The sequence below is a fragment of the Barbus barbus genome (assembly GCF_936440315.1).
Source record: "Barbus barbus genome assembly, chromosome: 6".
Taxonomy (NCBI): domain Eukaryota; kingdom Metazoa; phylum Chordata; class Actinopteri; order Cypriniformes; family Cyprinidae; genus Barbus; species Barbus barbus.
Genome location: NC_136734.1, coordinates 2,011,482 through 2,029,733, shown reverse-complemented (window position 1 = coordinate 2,029,733; position 18,252 = coordinate 2,011,482). Strand labels below are relative to the sequence as shown.

The 18,252-nt window shown below is 33.2% G+C and overlaps 1 protein-coding gene across 1 annotated transcript; it reads right to left on the bottom strand.

The window, feature by feature from the left end:
- Positions 1-1,957: 1,957 nt before the first annotated feature.
- LOC306871615 (scavenger receptor cysteine-rich domain-containing group B protein-like) lies at positions 1,958-17,137 on the bottom strand (the record flags this gene model as incomplete). Its single annotated transcript, XM_079419680.1, has 10 exons — positions 1,958-2,635; positions 4,360-4,461; positions 6,123-6,437; positions 7,180-7,251; positions 7,525-7,602; positions 8,457-8,771; positions 10,861-10,926; positions 11,050-11,385; positions 15,213-15,245; positions 17,020-17,137. The coding sequence occupies 10 exons, from the start codon at positions 17,135-17,137 to the stop codon at positions 2,322-2,324; spliced, it is 1,749 nt and encodes a 582-aa protein (XP_079275806.1). The 3' UTR covers positions 1,958-2,321.
- Positions 17,138-18,252: the final 1,115 nt, after the last annotated feature.

Here is an 18,252-nt window from a genome sequence, read left to right as displayed (position 1 = left end):
TAATTTTTGATTAGTAGGCCTAATATGCATTGCTAATAACTTCTTTTGAACAACTGTAAAAGTGATTTTCTCAATATTTAGATTTTTTTGCACCCTCAGATTCCAGATTTTCATAGCTCTAACTCGGCCAAATATTGTCCCATCCTAACAAAACTATACTTAAATGGAAAGCTTATTTACTCAGATTTCAGATGATGTATAAATCTGTTTTAAAAAAATGACCCTTATGACTTTGTTTGTGATCCAGGGTCGCAAATAACTACTTACACATTTTAAGAGATATCGACACAGATTGTTCTCTTTGTAAAAGTCATGCTGAGACTGTACATCAATGCTTAATCCGGGTGCATCCTTAGGGACATTGTTGTCTTTTTTATTTTTATTTCATTTTGGTCATTTAAATGACATTTAAGTCATTTTGGCTGTCTTAAACATTTTGTCAAAATGTATGCTGTTTGCATTATTTTAATTGAAAATTTAATATCTGACTTATTTCTTTTCAGGTTTTTTATTTTATTTATTTTTTTACTATTTTCCATGTGATTGCACACCTCTTCTCAGGTTTGGCCTGTAAGCCAAATAAGAATAACTGGCATATCTAAGACTGTAATAAAGCAAAAAAAAAAAGCAATTCTGGTTAGCACTTACAATTTTGGTACATAAATTAATTATTTTCCGTATTCTATGTCCCAGAAAAATATTAATTAATTGATTTTTTTTCTGCCTTCAGTTTTTGCTTTTCCATGAAATCTTCCCTGATGTTTTTGTTTTTGTGTGAATCTATTGTGATATCTTATGGTTGCTCTTTTAAAGTATAATTATCAATATTATTAGAATTTTGAGAATTATAATATTACCAGTTTGGTAGCCTTTGTATGATAACCGGGGCTAGTTGTCACATAGTAAATTTTACTCCAGTGAATATTTTTTTATGGTTGATTTATTTTTCAAAGTCATTTTCTGTAGCGATACATAGGCTACCGTACCAGATATGCTACAGAAAAGTGAAAAAAAGTACAAATCCAGACTCCCTTTATAACTAGTAACTAGTAATATGTTAATTATAACTAGTAACTTAGTCATGTGTTATGTACTGCATATTCATTATTTTATCAAATTTGTTTTACAGTAAACGCAGATAATTAAACCTATAGAGCACCTGCAGTAAGAATAAATTATGTTATTTTGACTTAATAGAAGAGAATTGTACAGATGTTTTAGTTAAAAAAAACAGCTTTAGTCCACCTCTGTTAATAATAAGAGATTCATAGCTTTATTTCCATATATATTGACAAAATCATTGATGTTTCACTCCAATATTTTAGGAAAGTCTGTACAGTAAAAAAGTTACATCAAAAATATTTGATCAACCGTCTTTTCCTTTACTTTTTTTCTTCTTTTTTAAAATTTAGGATATCAAATGTTTAATTATATATTATATATAAAATATCTTAACATCATTTTCCCCCAAATATCTTTCTTAGCTCATAAAATAACCACTTAATACACTAAGAGGTTATGCAATTAGGCCAATGGTTTAGTTTCCTCAATGGAAATGCAATATTCCTTTTATCCCATTAATTTTTATTCTGTTCATCTACTCAAAAAGAAGAAAACAAAAAAAGAGAACAAAATAGAAAAAAGAAGAACAGAAGAAAATGAAAACCATTTTTTGCATTAAAGCCATTATTTTTCCCAATCAAAATGGACCTGAGAACATTTTTTTTTCTAAACAAGTCAATTATTATTATTTATTTTTTCAGACTGAATAATGAAGGCTATTTTTCATTCAACAAAATGCAAAGATCTACACTCTTAACTTTTAAGATATGCAACACAACAATCTTCAAATATTTCAAATATTTTATGTTTTACTTTTAGCATTCAGGAAACAGATCCAGTGGAATCAAACCTTTTTATAATCGGAAAAGTACTAGACGTACGCTTTTTTTTTGTTATGGCATAATAAACTTGGTGCTTGAATCAAAATGACAGGCTAAAAAGAGTCTAAAACTTTGGTTTCCACTGTATATCAATAGTTTAAAATATGTTCAGCGTATTTATTCACCTATGTGTACACATTCTTTTAGTTTATAAAGTGCATTCATTCATAATATTTATTACAAATATTTATATAACAGTATTAGCATAATTTATTTTTTCTTGTTTCACACCCAATAACTATTTCATCTTTAAAATCTCCTTGTCAGGGTTGGCGTGAGGTGTTATGTACAAAATTTATACAAGTCCTGGAAACTCTTTCGCCCCCACTGCATTCACTGGACCGGGGTGGTGGGCGTGGCCTGTGGTGGGTGGAGTCATTAGAGTCCACATGTGACGCCTGCATCCTCTGAATGGTCACAGTTGTGGACGTTCCACGCTATGTGAGAGCACTGAGTGAGAGCAGCTTCTGTGCCTGTGCACTTCAGATTGTCCATCTGGATTGTGCCACGGCCGGGACCGAAGTGGGCCATCACCTGGGCGGCTTTAGGCAGCGCACAGCCCATCTGCCGGCACACCACCTTTGCATCCGCAAGATCCCAAGCGTCATCGCATACGGTTCCCCATTCTCCTCTCAGGAATATCTCCACACGGCCCTCGCAGCGGTTCAGGCCCCCAATGAGCCTGATGGTGCCTTGAGAAGAGAAAGAAAGGCATAAGCTGTGTGCCAATTCAAACACTAGTCATCCTAAACAGTACACTGTTAAAAATAAAGGTGCTTCACGATGCCATTTTTGTCTAAATGGTTCCATAAAGTACCTTTAACATCTGCAGAACCTTCCTGTTTCACAAAAGGTGCTTTGTGGCAGGTTCTTCAGATTATAAAAAGGTAAGAAAGTGATGGTTCTTTAAATCTTTTGACTGAATGGTTCTTTGTGGAACCAAAAATGGTTTTTCTATGGCATCGATGTGAAGAACCTTTTAAGCACCTTTATTTTGAGATTAGAAATAGTGTGTCCTAAATCATATTATGTAGAAAACAGATGGTCAAAGGTGAAACATTTGTAGTCTTGTAGAATTTTGCACTCCTTTTCAGTTATTATTTTAAACATTTCCTTGCTTAATATTTTTGCCTTGTTTTCCTGTACAAATATCTAAACATTCTCAAATCAGTCTTGTTTCATAAATCTATTGATGATGATGATGAATCTACAGATGATGAAACATTTATTATATAAAAGTTATTATATGAAGAATAAATAATGTCTCGATTTGTCTTAATATGAGAACATTTCTAAATATATATATGTTAATAATAGGGTTGCAAAACAATTAATCGTGATTGATCACATTCAAAATAAAAGTTTATGTTTACATACTATATGTGTGTTTACTGTGTATATTTATTATGTATATAGAAATACCCGCATATATATATATATATATATCTATATATATATTTAAAAAAAATATTTGTATGTATATATATATATTTATACTTGTATATAATTTATATTATATATATATATATAAATATAAATAGTTTATATATAAATCTAACACATTTTCCCTTAATATGTACGTTTGTGTACTTATATATACATAATAAATATACATAGTGTACACACCTATAGCATGAAACATAAACTTTTATTTTGAATGCGATCAATCAAAATTAATCATTTTTTTGCAGCCCAAGAATATATAATAGATTCATAGCGTTCTTTATTTCTATATACACTGGCAAAAATGCTGCTGCTTCTGTCCATTACTTTATGAAAGACTGTACATAAAAAAAAAGTGATGACAAAAATATTTAAAAATATATATATAAAAATATATTCTGAACCTTTTTTTTTTTACTTTTGGTATCACACGTTTAATTATATAAAGGGTTTGTGTTGACTTTGAGCATGAAGTCTTAAAAACATGAAGTCGTGGCATAAAATGTGGCATGCATTGGGAGGGAAAAATCATCCGTATTTTTGTTTTGTTTTCCAGTACAAATATCTGCACATCCTTAAATCAAGACACATTTACTTCAGATGCCATTTGAACATACAGTAGTCTTGTTTTCTAAGAAACTGAACAAATTGAAGTCAGTCTACGCCTAAAACCGGAACAAGCATCTGTCAGTGAGGTATGAAAACTTGTTTTTCCTTTAAATTAAGCTTGCAACTTGGCAGATCATTGTAAAGGGATAGTTCACTCAAAAATGAACACAATGAATGCTTCTGTCTTTTAGGATGTTAAGGATGTTAAGACTAGATGTTAAGGATGTTAAGACTAATGTCTTTTAGGATGTTAAGGATGTTAAGACTAGATGTTAAGGATGTTAAGACTAATGTCTTTTAGGATGTTAAGGATGTTAAGACTAATGTCTTTTAGGATGTTAAGACTGGAGCGTGACGTTCTTACCGTCCGCTGGTGTTGTGGTTGTAGTTGCTCTTGTAGTTGTCAGAGGTTTCTCTGTGATCCCGATGCCAAAGTCTCTTCCGACTACCTCAAACTCCATAGGTGCTGAAAGAATGAAAACACACATTTAGTTAGAAACTTCTTTTGATTAACTTTCATTTACGGTGACTGAACGTACACTTTTATACACATTAAGCTGTGCATCTCATTCATGAAGTGGTCTAAGGGTTGATACTTTCATTCCTTTATCTGGTGTTTATTTTAGTCTTTCCCTCTTCTCTTAAATCCTCATCTATTAGACGCGTGCATGCATATATTTATGCGTTAGTGGATGCATGTGGTCTGTGTGGAGGACGGCTTCCCCTGCGGGTCTGTGCTGATGATGATTTGCTCTGACGGGCCTCTTTATTTTTCATGTAGACACGGCGACTGACGTACAGAGGATGCTTCTAAAGTTGCTGCAAATTACAAATGCTGATCTTGAATCAGTTTAGCGATTTCTCTAACGGTGGTCGAGGGGATTTCGAAAAGAGGCAGCGACCAAGTAAATGTAATGGATTTGAGTTTGAGAGTATTGCTTATGTGTGTGTGTGTGTGTGTGTTTGTGTGTGTGTAAAAGAGGAAGCGTGCCAGAGGAAAAACTGCCCTGGAGACTTGATTTAGTCCAGCAGAACATTGTGTTGCTGTGAGGATTGTGTGTGTGTGTGTGTGTTCTTTCATAGTGAATAAATGCTGGTGTTGTGAATGACTGGGGGAATTTCATGAATGAAGTCCTGACGGCACACGCAAGTCTTGTATGTGTGAATCTCATCAAACCTGTCATGTTATCTATATATTTTTTATTTATGCGGAAACCTCTGGCAGAAACCTCTCTCTATATACTATACTGATAATATGATTTATATGCGCAAATTGCAAAATGATGTGAATTTTTCACACATATTTAGATTCAGATTTAGATTCAAATATACTGCCATTCAAAAGTTTGGGATCAGTAAGATTTTTCATGTTTTATGTTTCTTCTGCTCATCAAGGTTGCATTTTTTTTATCAAAAATACAGGAAAAACTGTGATACTTTGAAATATTATTGCAATTTAAAATAATGGTTTTCTATTTTAATACTATTATTTGTTCCTTTGACGTAAAGCTGAATTTTCAGCATCATTACTCTAAACTTTTCACTTGATCCTTCAGAAATGATTTTAATATGTTGATTTATTATCAATGTCGGAAACAGTTTTTGCTGCTTAACTTTTTTTTTTTTTTTTTATGTGTGATACTTTTTTCAGGACACTTTGATGAATAAAAAGTGAAAAATAACAGCATTTATTCATAAATAGAAATATAAAACTTTTGTAAAAAAATATACACTACACACTACCATTCAAAATGTTTGGTCAATGCTTTTTTTCTTTCTTTTTTTTTTAAATAAATTAATGCTTTTGTTCAGCAAAGATGTGTTAAATTGATAAAAAAAAGTGGTAGAAAAGATTTATATTGTTAGCTGTATTTAACCTGATAAACAAATAGTTGAATGTGTATTGTTGCCTAAAAGTAAATGTTTTTGGGCTGAAATGTGACGTGAACATTTTGTATGAACTAATTTAATGTGAAATATTGGAATGATTTTTTTTTTAAAATATCTATGAGTACATTTAAATAAGTATGCACATTGTATATAAATGTAAAATGCATGGCTTTTCAAAAGTATTCTTTTCTATGTGATCATTCTATGAGACTGTAATGAGTGTCATATTTCTCTTACGTGCACAGATGACTCCAGCGTCTTCGTAATGGCCGCAGTTATGCTGTCCCCAGCCCAGATTGAAGCAGTCGGACAGCTTTTGCTCACTGCCGCTGCAGTCCACGTTATCCAGCAGTATGGGTCCGGAACCATAGCCAAAGTAAGCCAGAGGTTTGGCTGCGATAGGCGGCCCGCATCCCATCTGTCTGCAGACCACCTGAGCGTTGTCCATATCCCAGTCATCATCACAGACCGTTCCCCAGATGGTGAAGTAGAGGATTTCCACTCGGCCCTGACAGCTGTTGAGACCATTCACCAAACGGATGCCCGGCTTCTCTGAAAGAGGCATGCACGATGAGAACATACACTACTGTTCAAACGCTTCGGGTCGGTATGATTTTTCAAATATTTTTGAAAGGGACTCTTCATCAAGGCTGAATTTATTTGAACTTAAACAGTAGTATTGTGAAATATCACATGCTGATTTGTTGCCCAAGAAGTATTTCTGACTATTGTCAATGCTGAAAACAGTCGTGCTGCTTCATATTTTTGTGGAAAATTTGATACATTTTATTTTTCAGGATTCTTTGATGAATAGAAAGTTCAAAAGAACAGTGTTTATAATTTGCAACATTATAAATGTCTTTACTGATCAATTTAATCTATCCATCTAAATACATAAGTAAATAAAATAATTATGATAAAATAATAAAACAAATAATATCTATGGATGGATAATCTAAATAAATAAATATGTATTTAATGTAATTTATGAAACATAATTTAATGTAATTATGTATAGGAAGATAAGAAGATTTTTGCCATCTATCCATTTAAGTGCATAAATAAATATGTAATTAGATATATATCTAGATTATTAGAAATTGAATTAATCAATGTATTTAACTTATTGCTATCTACCTATTTAAATACATAAATAAATATGTATTTACTATAGATAGATAGATAGATAGATAGATAGATGATAGATAGATAGATAGATAGATAGATAGATAGATAGATAGATAGATAGATAGATAGATAGATAGATAGATAGATAGATATGTGTCTTTACTACCTTTCGTTGTTGAGGCTGTAGTGATCACCGTGGTTACTGTTTCAGGTTGTACTGGCACTGGCATTTCTGTCACTAAAGAAAACAGAGAAAAACGTCAGGAAAGAAGGAGGAACACAGACTAATTGAGTGTGCTTCATAGTGTGCTCAGTGATGTTTTGAAAAGACGCCATCTGCTGGTGCTTGAAGAGGTTTATAATGCAGGATGGTCCTGTTAGCAGGCAGTGTGTGACAGATGGTCAGGCACAGCAGTTAATAACAATGAATTGGCTATTAATTCAACCGTGCATTATTGAAAATAACAGGTGAAGTTACAGGCCCTGTGTACTGTATAGACAGTGTTTATACCTGCTGTGCTTTCAGGAACGGGGAAATCTCTGCCTTTAGTCTCTGTGTTGATAACTGGGACCATGGTGGAACTGGCACCTGAAATACACAAGAGAGACAGAGAGAGTTAGAGCTGCAGTCAAACGAAATACAGCATTACAGAATATGCACATACAGTCAGGTCTGAACGATCACATTGAAAATAAGTTATGTAAAAATAAAGTTTCACATAAAAAACACCTGCTCAATTAATAAATGTATATGTAAACAGCAACATATATATATATATATATATATATATATATATATATATATATATATATATATATTTATATATATATATATACTGTATATAGTAATAATTCAAGTGATTATGATCATATCATTTTGCAAAAATTTTAATTGTAAAAAAGTATGAAAAAAGGGCAAAATATAGTGGTTGCAAAATAAAATTGCAAATAAAGGGGAAAAAAAGGCCAAAGAAAATTGCAAAAATTATGAAAAAATGCTAAATAAAATCACTCTATCTATCTCATAAAAATTCTAAATAAAATTGCAAATATAATGAAAAAAATATGAAAATTGCTAAATTGTAAAAAACAAAAAATATGAAAAAAATTCTAAATATAAGCATTTCTGTTGGACCCCACTCAGTACAGTAGTTCATCTGAATATGGCTTATTTCAACAGAAAATGTGGATCTTATGTGCAAGTTTTGTGAGTTCCAGTCATTTAAGTACAAAATATCCCATTATGCTGTTTGATATTGAAAACTGGTATTCATATTATTTTATTATCGTATTCATAAACACACTGGATTGTAGCACAAGTAGTTTAATATTCTTTAGTTATTCTTGTAGTTATTTACCTATAGTGACTAATAAATCAGAAGTCTTGCACATTCAGAGAAAATAGCTGACTTCTGCTTTGTGAAAGAGGAGAAGTAAATGCACCTGAGCAGATGACACCGGCGTCCTCATGATGGCCGCAGTTATGAACTCCCCAGCCGAGGCTGTAACAGCTGGCCAGGCTGCCCTCCTGTCCGTTACAGTTCACGTTATCCAGCAAAATCCGTCCCGTGCCGTAGCCGAAGTAAGCGTTTGCAGGTGCGCTGACAGCCAGTCCGCAGCCGATCTGTTGACACACGACTGTGGCGTCCGCCATGCTCCAGTCATCATCACACACCGTTCCCCAGCTGCCCTGATAGTAGATCTCCACCCGGCCCTGACAGCGGTCCCCTGTCCCCATCAAACGCACCGCTCCGTCTCCTGCAGCACAGGACGGTCAGATGTGGTTTTAGGAATGTGACAGGCAGATATGAGAGTAGACAGATCATCAAATTTAAATTGCATATATATATATATATATATATATATATATATATATCATATTTTTAAAAAGTGTTTTTTGGTGAGTATCATATTTGAGCTTTTTATGGCTCGTATAGTCTGATATAGTGAGAATATGGAGAAAAAAACTGCTACATTTTATTCAGAGACTCAAAAGCTTCAGATGCTGATATTGATACAAACATATAATGCAATGATTAAGATTAAGATTATGATTAAGAGATGAGGAAATAAACGTTCCTCAAAAGATCCTGATGATCAGATTTGAGACGCACTGATTTTTTCTAAAAAATGACTGATGGAGAATCAAGTAAAGCCGAGCTGCTTCAGTCCAGTAAATGTTCATCTGGAAATATGACTACAGATATTCTGACGTTTGCTTGATAAAAATCAGTCAAGATTTGACAGCAGAAAAACACGAGAAGCTCGAGCTGAAGGTGGACATTTGTACAATTACACTAAAAGAGCTTTGACTTGATAAAAAGACGAAGAAATCTGACAACAGAAGGCATTCTTGATCATTTAGAGGTCTTATAGATTCCTGTATTCACTTTTCCTGTTATCTATTATGTAATGATTTTTTCCAGAAACATTATGAAATCATCACGAAACACCTGTTGTTTGTCCAACAGAAAGTGCACAATTATCTACACTTTGCTCCAAGAAATCGTATAGTTTGCTCCATAGAGGGTGTGGGCCAGATTATCGGTAATATTATTCTGATGAGTTTAACTCGGCATTGAATATGAAGCAAACGGAGGGATATGGTTTCAAGCAAAAACACACTGATGTGCCTCGTATTGTTTAATTGAGCGACGCCACCACATGGACTCAAAAGCCATTCTCACATTGCCAGAGGAACAAAGCCTCAGCGGTGTTTCCATACTACAAAAATGCCATTCAGTTCCCATAAGGCTTTGTTACTTTCTTTAGACGTCATAACCTCTGAACTAGATATGGGCAGGCACTTCTCATGACTGAAACAGGACATGAGAAACAAAGACAGGATGAACATGATCCCTCAAAGAGTTCAGAGTTATTACAGTTAACCAAAACTAAAGCAAAAAATAAAACCATAACTAAAAAAAAACGCATTTTTGTTACTCAATATATGTTATAAAATAGAAGCTGAACTGAAATTAAATAAAATACTAAAATAACTAGAGCAAAAAAAGTTAAATAAAAATAATTAATTCTATATAGATAGATATTTTGAAAAACAATAACTAAAGCAATCACTAAATCTATATAAGCATATAAAAAAAACACAACAAGAAAAGTAAAATGAAAACAAAATACAAATAAAAACTAATTTAAATATTGTTCAAAACTAATTTAAAATAACAAATAATGAGATTTATATTATGAGATCTAGGATTGTCACATAAATTCAAATATGAACAAAAAGGCCCTACAATTAGATGTTTTGGGTCATTCACTATGCAGTATAAATAAAATATTAAAATGCATTTAATTTATTTATGAAATTATTAACATTACTAAATTATTTTCAAAAGTATTCTTTTCTATGTAATATAAAATATGTTATTTACATAGTATTACAATCTTAAAAAAATATTCATATTCAAAGATGGAAATCAGATTATTTAAGTTTTAATCTAAATATCACAATGAAGTGGATATAAGAGTGAAGTTTAAATGGTTTTAGACACATTTTTGGTTATCCTTATTCTAGTCGAAATGTGCCAATTAAACATTGTTTTAATTCATTATCAAATGTCCTTAATATAACTTTCAGTCTGTTGTAAAATCCCAAAATGACATCCTCCTCCTCCTCCAGGAAGTGACATCATTTTGGAGGGAAATCAACAGGACACACAACATAAGTATCAGATCAATTCTGTGTTTTTTGTCTCTCTAAAATGTTGCATCTTGTTTAATCAAATTAGTTTGTTGATATTAACATTTCACGATATATGCTTAAATAAAACATCAAAACGAACTTTAAGTTGAGTTAAAAAAAGGCAGAATAAACTGTGCAACTTACTTAAAGCAGAGATGAGACGGGACGGTGTGATGGGCTCCAGGCCTCGAGGTTCCACCACATTATTGCCTGTGAGAAATTAAAAATGAATGATATCACATAAATGAATATTTAGTTGAGCTCATGCAAGGAAATCAGCAAGTCTGAAAGTTTCTGTGGTTGATGACAGCGTATTGACTCTCAGCTGCTCACTCCACGTACCTTTACAGGTGACGGCCACATCTTCATAGTGGTAGCAGTTGTGGACGCCCCATCCCTGATTCCTGCACTGACTCAGGTCCATCTCTCCTCCTTTACAGTCCACGTTGTCCAGCAGGATGGGCCCGGAGCCCTGGCCGAACTTGGAGCTGCTCCCCACGGCCACGGCCACGCCACAGTCCAGCTGCCGGCAAACCACGTTAGAGTCCACCATGTCCCAGTCGTCGTCGCACACCGTCCCCCACGTCCCGTTATGAAGCACCTCCACGCGCCCCTCGCAGCTGTTCCTGCCGTTCACCAGCCGCACTGGAGGACCAGGAGCACCAGATCATTACGTGTTTAGTATTACCCAGACACTATTACAGTTTTCAATTAATACTTTAAATTAGCTTTTATTTTTTATTTGTATTTTCCATTTTAGTTAGTTTTAGTCTTTTTTTTTTTAAACATGTCTGTTTAGTTTTTATTCATTTTGTATTTTAGTTTTAGTTATTTTAGTGCGTCAAGTTAAACTAAATGAAAATGAGAAGTTTTGCCTTGAAATAAAATACCTTTAAGGTTTTATTTAATATTTTATTTTACTTTTAGTCAGTATTTTTTATGGTTTGTTTTAATTAAATATAATTACCCTGGTAATTAGAAGAACATCTATGTTTCAGTGTTATTTTAGTATAATTGAGATACTTTTATAGTTTTTATTAATAGTTCTAATTAGCTCTTATTTTTATATTTTCTGTTTTCATCATAGTTAAAGTTTAAGTATTTTTTGTGTGTTTTTGACATTTAAAAAAAAACATGTCTATATATATATATAAATTTTTTTTTTGTCCAAGTTCACTTAAATTAAAATGAGAAATGTTACCTTGGTAACTATCTGAAATAAAATAAGTTGACTTTTTAAATATTTTATTTCAGCTTTATTCAGTATATTTTTATGGTATTAGTTAACTATAATAGCCCTTATAATTAGAAGAACATACAGTATTATTTTAGTGTCGCTGAAATGCTATTGTAGTTTTTATTAATATTTTGAATCAGCTTTTATTTTTATTTTCATATTTTCCATTTTCCTTTTAATTTTTCAGAATATTGTTGTGTTTTTGTCTTTTTTTTTTATTCAATAAAATTTTTATTTCATCCACAAGTTAAACTAAATGAAAATGAGAAATGTTGCCTTGGAAACTAGCTGAAATAAAATAAGTTTATTTTTATATCTTATATCTCAAGTAACAGAAGTAATGGTTTTAGTTGTAGTTAACCATTATAACTGTGGTATGTTTTTTGTGTAGTGCTCTCAGACTTTAGGAACTTATTTTGCAGTTTACAATTAATATAAATGTTTTATGGCTTACATATGATGCACCAATGTACTTTAAAGAATCCAAAAAAGTAAAAAAATTGCATAGTGCAATATATTTATATCATATTTATATTTACATTAATATTTGCATATTTATATTTACATTTATATTTCCATGAAATTGCTTTTATATATTACCATGGTATTTAAAAAAACATGGTGCATGTCCCAAAAATGTAATCATTCCAAAACAAATAATCTTTTATGACTGTTTAGTCCTTTTTTGCTGGTGTTCATCATGTAGTGCACATGAAAACGGCAGGTTTCTGAATAACACAAGTTGAAACGCAGAGCTGCACGGCTCAAATATAATGATATAATGAAGCCTGTAAGAATGTCTCTAATCCCCTTCAACTTAACGCACAAAGTCTAAATATGACATATGACTCCAAAAAGAGAGGGAGAGCATAGCGGTGGAGAAGGGATTGTGTAAATTGAGCGAGAGGAAGTGACCTGTCTTTTTTCCTGTGCCTTAGAGGCAATTATGATCCGGTCCTGCCGTGATTCTGCCAATGGGCGATGGCAAGCGTACCGTTTCTTAAAAGGGTGTGCTCTTGTATAAAGGAGCAAGAAAGGGTGAGAAAGTGAATTGCGAAGACGCTCACCTTGAGACCATGCTGTCGCTGAGGCATTTGTGTTGTTGGCTGTGAGGGGGAAAAAAACAGGAGAGAAAGTCAGAGAGAGAGAGAAAACAACGATTGTGGTAAATTATTTGTTGAAAGGAGGTTCTTGGCCCTCCAGAGCTGCAGCCCTCTATATCGACTACATCTATTTTCCTGTAATTTTAGACTGGTGAAACAGGAAGACTGTGAATTCAGCTCGGGCTGTGATACAGACTCACTGCAGAACAGACATATAGAAGAAAATCACACGCCTCTCATAATGCAATATCGGATACTGAGATTGTGCTGTGAATCTGATCAGATTCAGCTGATAAGACGGTGGATATTGAATCTCAAATATCATGAAAAAATGATCAGTAACTGCTTGTTACCAGTCTAGACCTCTGAGACACATTAATGAGTCAATTATTTTAGATATATGAAATAAAAATATGGGGGAAAAGGAAAATATGAAGATTTATATATATACATTACCATTCAAAAGTTTGGTATCAGTAAGATTGTTTATTATTATTGGAAAGAAATTAATTCTTTTACTCAGCTAAGAACACATTAAATTGATCAAAGGTGAAAGTGAGGACTTTTTACACTGTTAGGATTTCTTTTAATCATTATTAAAATGCTGTTATTTTCAATTGTAATAATGTTAGACTTTTTTTTTTTTTACTGTTTTTTGATCGAATAAATGAATGCAGCCTTGGTGAGCCTAAGAGTATTCTTTCAAAAACATTAAAACCCTTACTGAATCCAAACTTTTGAGAAATTAAATGAAAAATAAATGAATAAGACATATTTAAGTGCACTTTTTCTCTGTGACTAATCAACTCCAGTGCCGCTGTCAGTAAAGTGTATGTACTGTATGTTTGTAATATATAACATATATAACCCTGGACCAGAAAACCAGTCTTGAGTCGCTGGGGTATATTTGTAGCAATAGCCAAAAATACATTGCATGGGTCAAAATCATCGATTTTTCTTTTTTTGCCAAAAATCATTAGGATATTAAGTAAAGATCATGTTCCATGAAGATATTTTGTAAATTTCCTACTGTAAATATATCAAAACCTCAGCTTTGATTAGTAATATGCATTGCTAAGAACTTCATTTGAACAACTTTAAAAGTGATTTTCTCAATATTTAGATTTTTTTGCACCCTCAGATTCCAGATTTTCAAATAGTTGTATCTCAGCCAAATATTGTCTTATCATATCAAATATATTTGTAAATCAACATTTTATGAAACTTTGCTAGACATTTCACCTAGACTTCGTTTGTGTTTGTTCAGAATGTTCTGGTGTTTTTCACAAAGCGCTGACCTCCCCGTCCCTCCTCAGACTCCCTTTCTCTGGGGTCTGTTTGTCCTGTGTTTTGTAGCAGTATTGAGACGGCTAATGCTAGTGCCTATACAAGCTTTTGTATCAAACTGTGAATCGATGGTGTTTGATTTCAGCGCCTGACAAAGACAGCAGAAAAGAGGCTTTTTTTCCATCACATCCCATTTAGGTCAATTCACAGGCTTCTCCTCCTCCTTATTAATGTGTATGTCACTGAAATGTTAGTTGCTCTATATATATAGCGCTTCGGACGTGTGGGTTAATTCACACGTACACTTTAGTATTCATATAAAGCATGTGGTTGGAAAAAAACTTGGTGTAGAATTCATTTTCATTTAGAAATTAGTACATTTCAGGATTAATTACAAGAAGAAATGTTTTATTTACAACTTTGAGAAATCTTGGTAATCTTTTTTTTTTGTGCTATTCGCGGCTATGGAAACCCGTTTCTGTGGAATAAAAAATAAAAAATTGTGACTTTTTATCTCACAATTCTGATTGTATATCTCATAATTCAGACTTGCGAGGGAAACATCTGAATTGCAAGCTCAGAACTGTGAGAAGCAAACCTGAATTGTAAAAAGCTGCAATTATTTATTAAATTATTCAAAATGTTTTTATTCCGTGGCAGAAACGGCCTTCCAGTTTTTACATTGTACATTTTCAAATTGCCGCTACAATGTTGCAAGTTATTTAGAATGTTGCTTCATGGTTGCTATGGTGTTCTGAGTTGTTTTAGAATGTTGTTATGCGGTCGCTATGGCGTTTTTTGTGGTTTCTAGGACGTTGCTTATGAAAAGTCACAGGAAGTGTAAAGGTTTAGTTTCAAATAATACTTACTGGAATCTGATCTTCGTTGGAGTTTGATATCTTCTGCACAGAGAAAAGATCAACACAATTATAAACATTATCATCAAATAACTTAAATATGGCACATACTGTACACACATTATCTCCCGTCTTTGTTGGCGTTTGCATCACTGACAATCATTTGTTAGATCCATTGAAAGTCACTGATCTGCTGGGAGTTGGGTTGTGTCATGTACAATAGAGGAAACCACCCATAATGCTCTGACACACATACGCATCTTCTCAGATGTCCATGTCCTCAATAAGTCTTTAGTTCGGCTGTCTTTTCACAGGGTATTTCCCGCTGTAGGCTTTACATCCTGATGAAATACTCTGATCGGTTTGTTCCACCAGGATCCATTAAGCCTGAAGGCTGTTGACTTTGATTTTGATTATTGTCTTTTTAAAGCAGATGCTTAAAGATGGCAATTTAATACTTTCTGGTGTGGTAGTTAAAACTTAACTTGGTAACTAAAGGTTGCTGGTTCAATTCCCACAAGGAGTCTTGACCATAGAGGCAGTTATAGGCAGTCTGCATTTGTAATTAGATTTTTATATTTTAGTTTCTAGATTGTTCTGAGTGGTTGAGTCCCCTCTTTACGGGATTTTTTTTTTTTTTTTGAACACTGAATAAAGTTACAAGACACTTGATGTGAGGTTCACTGATGATCGTGACTGAATTATGCATCAAAGTTTAGTAATGCAAATATTCAATGCAGTTTCTCAGTATGAGTACATAAACCTGCATGTATATTGTATTTTATTATATTATTAGTAAAATGCAGTTTTATATAGCTTTAGAGGGAGTGTTTCATACGAACTGCTAATATATATCATACAATACTAGTCCAAACTTTGGAATAAATTAGATTTTTTTCTTTTTCTTTGATATCTTTGATCTGACCAAAAATACAGTAATACTTTGAAATATGATTACAATTTCAAATAATGGTTTTCCAATGTAATACATTTTAAAACCTAATTGATTTCTGTGATAAAAGCTGTATTTTCAGCATCATTACTCCAGTCTTCAGTGTCACATGATCCTTCAGAAATCATTCAAATATACTGATTTGCTGCTCAAGAAACATTTCTGATTATCATTAATGTTAAAAACAGTTGTGCTGCACAATATTTTTGTGGAAACTGTGATACATTTTATTTGGTCACACTTTATATTAGGTGGCCTTAACTACTATGTACTTACATCAAAAATTAGTACAATGTACTTATTGTGGTCATATTGTATTGCAAAACATGTCTGCTGCTATTGAAGTGGGATATGGGTGAGGTTAGGGACAGGTTTGGTGGTCTGGGTCGGTTTAAGGGTGGGTTCAGGTGTAAGTGATGGGTCAACAGTGTAATTATAAATGTAATTACAGAAATGAATTAAAGATGTAATTACATATATATTTTTTTAAACATAAGTACAATGTAAAAACATGTATGTACACAATAAGTGCATTGTATCAAATTATTAATTTAAATGTAAGTACATAGTAGTTAAGGCCACCTAATATAAAGTGGGACCTTTTATTTTTCATGATTATGAATAGAAAGTTCAAAAGAACAGCGTTTATTTGAAATACAAATCTTTTGTAACATTTTGTAACATTGGAAACAAAATGTTTTTGTCACTTTTGATTAATCCTTGATGAATAAAAATATTAATTTCTTAAAGTTTTTACTTTATATTTGATCAAATAAATGCAGCCTCGGTGAGCAGAAGAGACTTGATTACTCCAAATGTCTGACCGCTAGTGTACAATCTTTCTTGTATCGGTAAACTCTGACTCACCGGTTGGAAGTAAGCTGGTGATGGCGATCAGTAAGAATGATGCCAGCAGGCAGGTGAGGATCCAGGCAGCAGATTTCCAGCATCTGCGCAGACCGTCTGACACACGCTGACCGTTCATGACAGAATAGATCCAGCTGGATGCCTAAAGCACATACAGACACCTTCAGTGAGTGCTTTAACTTCTCAAGATCAGTTTATCTGCGTGCAGTTTGACTTTTCCTGCCGCTTCTTCTCACTGCAGTTGTCTGACACAACAAGGTTATTACAGTAACTATAGGCTACTACTGAGTCTGCTGGTCAGTGATTGGACAACTACTCCTCATAGTACGCTATATAAAAACACACATGCACTCACAACATCAACAACAACAAATGCTCAGCCTACAGGCCACAGGCTGTTCTGGACAAGCATGTATTGATACACGAGAGCAGACCAATCGGTTGTGTGACCTGCTGCTAATAAGCTGTCCAGAGAGGTTTTTATGCTCCAGAGATGGTGTAAAATGTGACTAGTGATGCATTTGATGTATTTTTGCACGTGAAAGTCGTTTTTAGATGTTTTTAGCTTGATTGCACATCTAAGTTTGACCCATTTTCCCAGACCAAAGCACTAGCTACTATGAGTACACAGACGACATGAAGACCAGACTTTAAAGTCAACAAGAAATCTTTCCTAATTCATATTCATAGTCTTATTGTGGACGGTCAGTTTCTGCACAAAATTTCAATGCAAAACATTTTTTGGCCAATGGCATTAATTCCTGTAGTTCAAACAGTAAAGCATGATGCTCACAATGGCAAGGTCATGTGATTCGTTCGATTACTAGGATATGCATATCCATGTAAACCTTGAATGCAATATAAGTTGCTTTGGATAAAAGCGTCTGCCAAATACATATGTGACCCTGGACCACAAAAAAGGGTCAGTTTTTCAAAATTGAGATTTATACATCATCTGAAATCTGAATAAATAAATACGCTTTCCATTTATATATGGTTTGTTAGGATAGGACAATATTTGGCCGAGATACAACTATTTGAAAATCTGGAATCTGAGGGTGCAAAAAAAATAGAAAATCGCCTTTAAAGTTGTCCAAATTAAGTTCTTAGCAATGCATATATATACACACACACTTATATTATGTTTAATATTTCTAAATAGTTTAAATGTATTTTTATTTCTGTTTTAATTTAAGCTTTTATTAATTTTAGTACTTAAACTTCAACTTATTT